Here is a 10,209-nt window from a genome sequence, read left to right as displayed (position 1 = left end):
CCCCGTTTTCAACCGACTGGTGGATATGCCTTCACTGTGCATCACGAAAAACTACTTTTCATTTCGAATATGACGAAAGTAAAATAAAACTGTTTTTTCTTAAACATGTCTAAGTATAATTTTTATATCATTTCTTATGATTTTGCATTTTTTTATAACATTTGTCATTGCGTTCGAGCGCCAAACTACCTTGGCAGAAATAAGTATCTTTCATCCCTTGGTTAACAATCTACTATTGTGTGTGCAGATTATGAATATTTTCGATAATTATAATACTCGCAGGTATTAATCTGAGTATTAAAAAGCTCGTAAAATATTCAAATAGTTTTCATTTCTTGGTCAATTAATTTCTGGGATTAAATTATTTTAATGTTGCCTAGTGGTTATTTCTGTTTGATATTATTACGTGATTAAACTCAAGATGGGCTTTTTAGTACTGATTTGTGGTAAGCTTTAACACTTATACTGATTTATTTTAAATAGATTATGACAAATATAAATACCCCTGATAAAAAATCTGGGGGCACAGTACTAAGCGAAGCGCAAGGGCACTACCTTTTCTCGAAGCGCTTCGTCGTATTTTTGAACCCTCATACTCACGGTTTGAATTACATACATACATACATATAATCACGCCTATTTCCCGGAGAGGTAGGCAGAGACCACGGATTTCCACTTGCTACGATCCTGACATACCTGACGGTTTGAATTTATACTAGACGAACAAAATGGTCGAGATAAATTTGTGTGTATATACGAGTATATATACGTGGACTTATTAAGCATAAAAACATTCAATTGTAATTAATCAATCAATCAAAATATTTATTGTTGGTCATGAGTTACAGAGATGTTATTCTAATTTACAATGGTCTTCATGCCCTGCCTCAGAGAGGCGTACAATATGGGAACTTAATTCTAAATGAGATCATATTAACTTATACTACACATTACAAGATTAGTTAATATATTATTTTTTATTATGTTAAGAAATCAGAGATGCTGTAAAAACATTTCCCCAAAAGCCAATTTCATAAAATTCCATAGGCATCAATTTCTTTAAGTGGATTGGTAATGTTATTATATATCTTTGGACACATAACCATAACACTCTTTGAAAAAAATGACAATGTTTACCTAGGATATCCAATATCATGACCATATTTAGACTGAACACTTGGTCTTGGATTTCTGCCTTCAAACATATGCGGGTTATTTTTAACAAAAAGACTGATTTCAAATATGTAAAGGGCTGAAAAAGTTAGTATTTTATTCTCGAGAAATAACGTACGACACGATTCAGTTTGATTGAGACTATATTTAGCGCGGAGGCATCTTTTCTGTAATCTAAACACTTGTTTTTTATTCCCAACATTACCCCATAGAATAATTCCATAGCGTAGATTTGGCATGACATAGGCGTGGAGTGCTAGAAGAGCTGTATTTTCTGTTGATACTTCCCTTAGTCATTTTGGATATGGATATGGAAGGAAAAGACATGCTGCGCCGACCCCAAATGAATGGGATAAGGGCAAGCGAATGATGACTTCCCTTAGTCATTTTACAGCATAGGCAAATCTACTTAATTTTGATAGTACACGTTCACGTGGTTAAGCCAATTAGAGTTAGATTATACCCAGAAATTTTGTGGAGTTAACATATTCTATTTCTGTATCATTGTATTTTATACTAATTTGAACTGGTTTTCCACGGGTAGCGTAAAATTCCATGAATTTCGTTTTATTTAGGTTAACTTGAAGTTTGTTTATTTGTAGCCATTTTTGACATCTCTAAATCTTTATTTACTTCTTCTTTCTTCTGTATAGCTCTTATACTTTAAATCTTATTCATATAAAAAAAAAAATATTTCGTCACTGACTCACTCACTCACTGATAATCATCAAAGCCTATAGGGTACTTCCTGAAGTCCTAGGAAGCTGAAATTTGGTATGTGGGTGAATCAACTTTTTTTGTTTTGTTTTCCTGTCCCGTTGTCCAAGGGACAACAGTGGCACAGTTTGTTTGAAGAGACGTTGTATGCCGTTCTATTAACATGCTTAGTAGGGGGCCCATTATGGACATTGGTTATAACGACCACAAAAACGCAAGTTTAATACATTTAAGTACCATAAAATCAGTATTTCAATGAACTTTTGTCCCCTGGACAACTAATCGTAACCATGGCAACGAGTGACGCTAAAAAGTTGATTCTCCCATGTAGGATACTATTGGTACCTAACAACAAAGAAATTCAAAAACTTAAAATTTTGTGTGGGGAATTAATGACCGCTGAACGGATTTAGTTGAAATTTGTTATGTAGATAGTTTTGCTATGGGGAATGATATAGAATAGTTTTCAACCCCAATATCACCCCGCCGGGGTGAAAAGGGGTGGAAAAGGGATTTAGGGCGGAAAAGGGGGTTGATTGAAGTTTGTATGAGGAATCAGTAAAAAGCAGATTGTATAAAATATGCCCCCAAATTGGTATTTCAGAAATTTTAATAGTAAATCACACCCAACCCTTTAAATTAGGGGATGGAATATTGTCATAAGCAACTTACAAAAAACAAGTGAAATGCCATGAAAAACATTTTCATGTAAAATGTTGTCAGGACAGAACCGTACGGTTCGTACTGTCAAAAAGTTATCAGATCTTTTGTAGAGCCAAGCTTCTAACTCTACAAGCCCTAACTTCACAAACTCTAATCCTTAGTCAAAATATGTGGCTTCGCCGTTTTGTTACTACAAGAGCTATTATGTAATAAAAATAATGAAAATAGCGAAACGACCAAGACACATTTTGACTAACGTGTAGAGTTTGTAAAGTTAGGGCTTGTAGAGTTAGAAGCTTGGCTCTACAAGAGATCTGATTACTTTTTGACAGTGCGAGCCTCATGGTTTTGTCCTGGCAACATTTTTTGGTTGGATGGATTTTACAAAATAATCTATCCGGAAAGCAGCGTTCATCACATGGCTACAAAAATAAATCGGCTGCGTTTCCATCAGACATATGCAAGGACGTGTAGCGAGGGATGTGTTTTTTTAAACCAATAGAAATAGAAAAATATTTATTTGGCATAAAAACAAACATAAAAACAATAAAGTAAATAATTACACGTACAACAAATAGTATGCCGCTTAGCATAAGCCGTGTCTTGTAGACGCGGCACTGGTTTTCAGGGCACCCAAAATTAAAATCTAAAACTTAAAACTAGAATAGAACAGAATAGTAAGATAACAGGAACAGAACACGTGTAAGAAAGGAAGAGAGAGAGACAGAGAAAGTTATAACAAATATTTATTTTTTGACTATGTCCGCTTAGTTATAAAACGTTGGGTTACGAGTAAATACTTTTTAAGGTTGTACTTAAAAGAGGTAATGGATTTGCAATTTCTGATTGGTGGCGGTAAATTGTTCCAACACTTCGTTGAATCACTTTCTTTGTTTCATTAAAGTTGGCTTGGTAGTCGATTTCAACAATATAAGCTAACATAAATATTGTGATCTATATTCTATAGAGGCCAGATAGAGTTCAAGTAGAACTCCAAAAAAACTTTACATCTATGCAAAATATAAGTGCCAAAATAAATACGCTTTTTGCGGCGGCCGAAAGCTTTTATTCTCTAATTTACGCCGCTAAAAGGCATAAAGGGCTTTTAACTTTTAACACAGATTGATGGTAGATAGTAATTGAGGTTTAAAGTAGAACTGTCATATACCTAATGGATTTTTGATTCGTTTTCCCTTAAGATTACATCCCTTCGCAGTTAGCTAGTTGGCAAGGGTATTTGTTTTCTCTCTGAATTATTTACTATGTATTTATTTGCATAAATACTAGTAACTTAAGTACTCACGTCACCAATAAGCTGTATAGAAAATTAAATACTAAAATGCTCAAATTGGAAATTTAGTTTAAATCTTAAAATTATTATATTGTGGTCTGTATGGTGATATAGGTACATGCCTATTTAAAGTACGCATGTTTACGGTACTTAATTTAGGGAAGTGTGGGTTGTGTTTGAGTAATCTGATGAATGTTGTTTTTGCCTGTGTGTTTCCTGCACAAGTTTAGGACTTAACAAGAAACATTGTAGACATAAATATCTTTTTTTTTATTTGGAACTTTACTTCCCGAGTTTATTCGTACCTAATAAGTGAAAAATATGTCCCAAAATTTACATAAATTTTACAATACCGTTAGTTACCGCTATACAAATCTTAAAAATAAAACTGGAGGTAATGTAATGGAAAAACACATGGGAAACTTTTCGTAAAGTACAGTCGCCATTAGATATATCGGAGCGGCCAATGTGTTTACAAATATCTGAACAAGCATTTTAACGCCTTGACAATAGAGGCGTGTTCAAATATTGGTGATCGACTGATCGCCTTGGCCGCTCCGATTATTCTGATGGCGGCTGTAAGTAAAGAAAGAGCTCGTGACTTTAAATAGAGATTACACAATTTCTCATATTAATAAAAGTGGTTACTAAAAAAAAAAAAAAAAATTTAATCTGTTTATTTCAGCGTTTGTTTTTGTTGAGGTACAGTCTGAACTCAGTTACAATCTCTATATTTGGAGATTATCTTAACTAAGTTTAGCCTTAACTAAGTATATAATTAGTCCTGTTGGCAGTTAGTGCTTACATGTTATTATAATACTATTTGTAACAAAATTAATTCATTTTAATCAGTGCTTTCCTAAGTGTACTCTTTATTTTATCAGGATGTTTTTCTAAAGTTTCTACTACTTGTTTGGGTAAGCTGTTCAGGATATTAGTCAGGTAGGTTCTAAAATTACTCTACGTGCAAAGTTATTTCATGGGAAATACGGTTTTCGCTCGCAGTTACAATCATGTTAAATTAGTAATTAAAAAGCCAGTGCGCTTTGAGGATGATTAGATTAGTTCATTGGTGTGTAGGTACATGTCGCTCATAGTAGCGTCACGTTAAAAGCCCTTAATCACTTACATATACGAGTATGTTGACGTGTGTGTGTGACTATAAATACAGTAACATCACAATAATATTTTTTACAACGACTCTTGCAAAAATATCTGACACACCCTTACAGCGTGACATATGTATATTTCCGCGTTTCGTTGTGTAAGACATGATTGCAAGTGCAAGGGAGAATCAACTTTTTAGCGTCACTCGTTGCCATGGTTACGATTAGTTGTCCAGGGGACAAAAGTTCATTGAAATACTGATTTTATGGTACTTAAATGTATCAAACTTGCGTTTTTGTGGTCGTTATAACCAATGTCCATAATGGTCCAGCATGTTAATAGAACGGCATGCAACGTCTCTTCAAACAAACTGTGCCACTGTTGTCCCTTGGACAACGGGACAGGATAACAAAACAAAAAAAGTTGATTCACCCAAGTAGTCTCTTGTGATTCGAAAGGTGATTCATAATGTAGGCTCATTCGTAATGCAATGAAGTCATTCATCAGAAAAATAGGCAGTTTCATGATGAACAGGAAATTGGAAGCACAAGTCAGCGTTATTTTATAAAAAAAGTTATTTATATGTCATATATTATTTTACGTTTTGGCATGCAGTATGCGATGTCCATTTACAAGATCAGACAATTTAAATTTAACTCTATGAATTTGACTAAAGGGTCAAACTCAAAACGTAATTCTCTGGCTGGGAAGAAGGTACAATATTGTTTTTTTTTTCTCGATATGTACTTTATGTAGGACACCAGTCGTCAGAGAAATGATTTACACTAAAGAACCGGTTGTTCCAGCTTTCGTCTTGTTCATCCGAGCGGAGTCGTATGTACTCCTCACGGCCAATGTAGACGATATCCACGCGATCGCCAACCAGCTCTCCAAGTCTCCAGTCGTCAAGCAGCTCAAGGACATCTGGCGTCGCGCCAGCAAAACCTTCAACAGCCATTACTCGCGATTCCGCGCTGAAGATTCAGGTCTGTCCATCTCTTAGTCAACATCCAGGTGATGGACCAGCTCGCCAGGTCTCCAGTCGTCAAGCAGGTCAAGGACATCTGGCGTCGCGCCAATAAAACCTTCAACAGTCAATACTCTTGGTTCGGGTCTATTCATCCCTCAGCTATCATCCTGGTGATCAACCAGCTGGCCAGGTTAAGTCGTCCAGCAGCTTAAAGACATATGGCGTCGCGACAGAAAAACCTTGAACAGTCAATTCTCAAGGTACCGCGCTGAGGACTCAGGTCAGTTAACATAGATAGATAGAATACTCTTTAATGAACTGCTTAAAATAGTGTTTCACAGAAGAACTATTGATTGGTGTTTTGCCTTTTCGTCGAAGTTTCATTGTCCAAATTTCACTTTCCAACCAAATTTTCGTAGATGATTATTGATGAAATTAGGCAAATTACTATTACTATGATAACGTTTCATTGTAGAATTATTGTTAAGTAAATTATTATGGTGACATACAACATTTGGAATGCATTTCTTTTGCCAAATCATTCAGTTGGCTAAATAGTTATTAATACGATCGTTATCGTAAGACTAGCTAAGCTAGACGTTTCTAGCTTAGCTAGTCATTTTAAAGATTCAAGATAGGTGCGACGACGAGCGAAGCGAGGAGGAGCGTGTTGGGTGAACCGCGACCAAACTTCATCGCCAGTACAGACTTTTTTTGCATCGAGCGATTAATTAAATTACGGAAATAAGCTTTTTATGTTTTTTATTAGAATTACGAAATCATTCTGCTGCCTAAAACATTGCGTCTTAAAGTGTATTTTTAAATTGTTGTCCGAACATACACTTGGTAACTGTTAATTGGGAAAAAGTACGAATTATTGTGTTGAGTTTTTTTTATACTACGTCGGTGGCAAACAAGCATACGGCCCGCCTGATGGTAAGCAGTCTTCGTAGCCTATGCCTGCTATATACCTGCAACTCCCCAGGAGTTACATGTTCGTTGCCGACCCTAAAGAGTTGGTACATATGCGGCTAAAGTGCAACGAGCTACGATGAAAGTCAGTTCAGTTCTTCGTACGAAGGTTAGGATAACTAAAGTTACAGAAAATGTGTGTTACTTAATTCTAGGTCAAGTCGAAAATCATACAATTTCCTTCGTATAAAAATCGCATTTAGTAGTTGACATTAGAATATAGTAAGAGCTCCAAACGTCCTGCAGTGCAGTTGTCTCAACTATTATTGGGCTCATATCAAAAGTGTATTAAAAGAGAAGAATGAAACAGCCAAAAAACATTAACAATTCCAGCAGGTGACGGGCTGATGCAGGCAAACATGAAAAACGGGTCCGTAAAAAGCTGCCACTGAATGCGCTAGGAAAAAGCTGCTTATCACTCCTACAGAAAAAATAATAAATAAAAACTGACAAGTTTTTTTATCCGTATCCGTTTTTTTTTTTCATTTGAAGTTTACAGTTTTTTTTCGGTACACCCCTTAATTGGTTGCGAAATGACATTCGGTAAAATAATTCTCGGCATAGATTGAGAGAACCCACTTGATTAGACATAGACAATATACGACCATAATAGCACTCGAGGAGCTTGTATCTTTTGTACACTTTTACGTATAATTCTTTTAATGCACTCAATCTAAGGTTAAAATTCCGGCCAAGTGCCACTCGGACTCGCGCACGAAAGGTATCATTATCTATAAAAACGGCCAAAAAATCCCCCTTAAGTATTTATTTTATTTTGTTTTTTAGTATTTGTTGTTATAGCGGCAACAGATATACATCATCTGTGAAAATTCTGTCTCACTATTACGGTTCATGAGATACAGGCTAGTGACAGACGGACAGCAGAGTCTTAGTACTAGGGTCCCGTTTTACCCTTTGGGTACTGAACCCTAAAAACATACCGGGTGTTGGCGCGTCAACACTACTGGTTTTGTGGTCAGCGGTCGCTAGTGTCGTTGTCGACCGCAACTACAAGCAGCATTGCTGCCACATCGGACAGTGTCTTAACATTCTGATTATCCTCCGAATTTAAACGCAAAGTCAGGGGTTCTTCAAAAATGCATGCATAGGTTAATAAATCGGCTTGCAGGTGAGGATGGAGGCAGCAGGGAGAGCGAAAATCCCGTCATGAGGAGCCAGCGCCGCAAAACCATCAACCACTTGGTGGAGCTCGGACGCAACGCATCTATCTATCTCAAGGAAATGTTCGACAGTCTTTGAATCTGAATAAACTTTAAGATGTGTGTTTAATTTTTTTGCCATAAACATACTTCGATTTCTTTTGTGCAAACTACATATATTATGATTAGCTAGACACTGGCGGGGCTTTAATATAACTCGATTAACACTGGATTGCCTGATTTTTAAACTTTTCCAAAGCTCATAGAAAAGGAAAGTCAAAATAGTTCAGGCTTACCTATGAATAAATATTCATAGGGAGACGCCGCCAGCGTTATTTTTCTATATAGGCTTCGCATGTATATGAATCGACTTCAACGATTTTGATGAAATATAGCTGCCCAATCACGCAACTGTAGGTAACACAGAGAAATCAGTTTAAATTTAAAATTGAACGCTCGAGAGACGACGGTACAAAGTTGAATTTACGAATGTCACATACGGCAGATATGCGTGGTGGGGTTAGATATCCCGTATAATAACGAGAGAACAATGTAGTAAAACATTTATCCATGCTTTCTCTCTCATTACAATTTGATGAAACGAATTGTGGTTGGTGAACTATATTTGAACGATTATGCGGTTACCACACATACTTATACGGTTTTCAAATTGAGATATATATTTATTGCGATCACGTTGGTACAAACAAATACAAGTATGAACAAAATTTCCCGAGTATATGCAATCTTTGAAATACTTGGCGTCTTTGACCAACTGGAGGGCTTGATTTAAATAATTTGGTTTTTTCCCAAGATTTTCTTCAGATTTTCTTGGAAACAATTGTACGTTTAGCAAAGTGCCAAATAAGGGAAGTAGCTCGATCTAAACCATGAACTCGTTTGTTCTTCGTAGCAAAATTTCCAGTCGCATTTTTCCCTATTTTATATTTTAACCTATCGTTTATTTTCATAGTTTTATTACACGTGTGACGTGTAAGTCTCCCTAGAGAAAGTGTAATAGTTTCACTATAGTCACACTAAGACAAATAGGTAGGTAGGTTAAATTAGCTAGGTAGCTTCAGATGCACGAAGGGTAAACCGCCCAGATCTTGGTTGTGAAGGAAGTGTATTTGGAAAAATTGCACGTAGGAGAAGAAAGCGGCCAACACCAACGCGTGTACTAAATTTTAATATTGTAAAAGTAAGTAAACGCTTGGTTAAAACACAAAATGGGGAAAAATACGACTTTAAATTTTACTGCACGAAACAAATGAGTTAGGAGTCTTAGGAGACCTGATCTAGCGACTCCTCAATAAGGGATCTTAGATCCCAAAGCATGGACCCGCTATAGACAAGGTAATACCGATACCATTTTGAAGAACCTAACTACTCAATCAGGGATCTCAGATCTCAAAGCATAGGGAATGCAAAACCGATACTATTTTGAAGAACCGAGTGCGATACCAACTGAAACTGAATTCCCCTGTATTTTCGGTGCTTTGAAGAGGGAGTTTAGAAATTCGGTTATTACTTTGACCGTAAGTTAATCAAGATAAGTCAGTACCCCTAGTGTAAATAAATTCGATTTTGAAACGTGACGTACGCGTTTGCGTTTAGTCTCATTTTGTATTGGATTTAGAAAGAGCGCGCCAAGCGGGACGTTTTGGAAACTCAAAATCCTATACAAAATGAGACTTAACGCAAACGCGTTCGTCACGTTATGATGTCGATAAAATGTACACTAGGGGTACTGATAATCTTTCTCATAAATGTATGACACGTTAAAAAATAACAAACACTTCTTTTATGTATATGATAATGTAATAATAATGTCAATGCGACTTCTTAAAGCAAATCTTTCTTTTTCACAGAGAAATACTTGCGATGTGATTACTCACCTGTTAATTACATAACTATAACGAGCAACAAGAGGATAAACCTGTCCTTCACAATAACATGTAAAGATGAGTAGTATTTAAAAACAAATTAAAGAAGCTATTGTCTGATAAAAGCTAGTACAATGTAAAAGATTTCCTCTCTGAAGATATACAGCCAGATTTGTAGTAAGTAGTTTTAAGATTTTTGCATGCTAGTACAACCTGTTTAGTACAAATATCAGAATAAGCAACCAATTGTCGCTTACCACCTAAGACACT

General features: G+C 36.0%; 1 protein-coding gene across 1 annotated transcript; it reads left to right on the top strand.

Annotated features, from left to right (window-relative positions):
- The first annotated feature begins 345 nt into the window (after window positions 1-345).
- On the top strand, window positions 346-8,176 carry LOC133524804 (uncharacterized). The gene is made up of 3 exons (XM_061860948.1): window positions 346-446; window positions 5,758-5,937; window positions 8,023-8,176. Exons 1-3 carry the CDS (start codon window positions 422-424, stop codon window positions 8,151-8,153), a joined length of 336 nt encoding a protein of 111 aa, XP_061716932.1. The 5' UTR covers window positions 346-421; the 3' UTR covers window positions 8,154-8,176.
- The last annotated feature ends 2,033 nt before the right edge of the window (window positions 8,177-10,209 follow it).

The sequence above is a fragment of the Cydia pomonella genome, chromosome 14 (genome assembly GCF_033807575.1).
Source record: "Cydia pomonella isolate Wapato2018A chromosome 14, ilCydPomo1, whole genome shotgun sequence".
NCBI classification, from domain to species: domain Eukaryota; kingdom Metazoa; phylum Arthropoda; class Insecta; order Lepidoptera; family Tortricidae; genus Cydia; species Cydia pomonella.
This window is presented reverse-complemented; position numbering and strand designations above follow the sequence as displayed.

What these genes read in the sequence shown, in the direction of transcription:
- LOC133524804 (XM_061860948.1), top strand. Translation starts at nt 422, where the DNA reads ATGGGCTTTTTAGTACTGATTTGTG. An exon ending in CTTTTTAGTACTGATTTGTG is followed by an intron (nt 447 to 5,757) that starts GTAAGCTTTAAC and finishes CGGTTGTTCCAG; the next exon opens with CTTTCGTCTTGTTCATCCGA. An exon ending in ATTCCGCGCTGAAGATTCAG is followed by an intron (nt 5,938 to 8,022) that starts GTCTGTCCATCT and finishes ATCGGCTTGCAG; the next exon opens with GTGAGGATGGAGGCAGCAGG.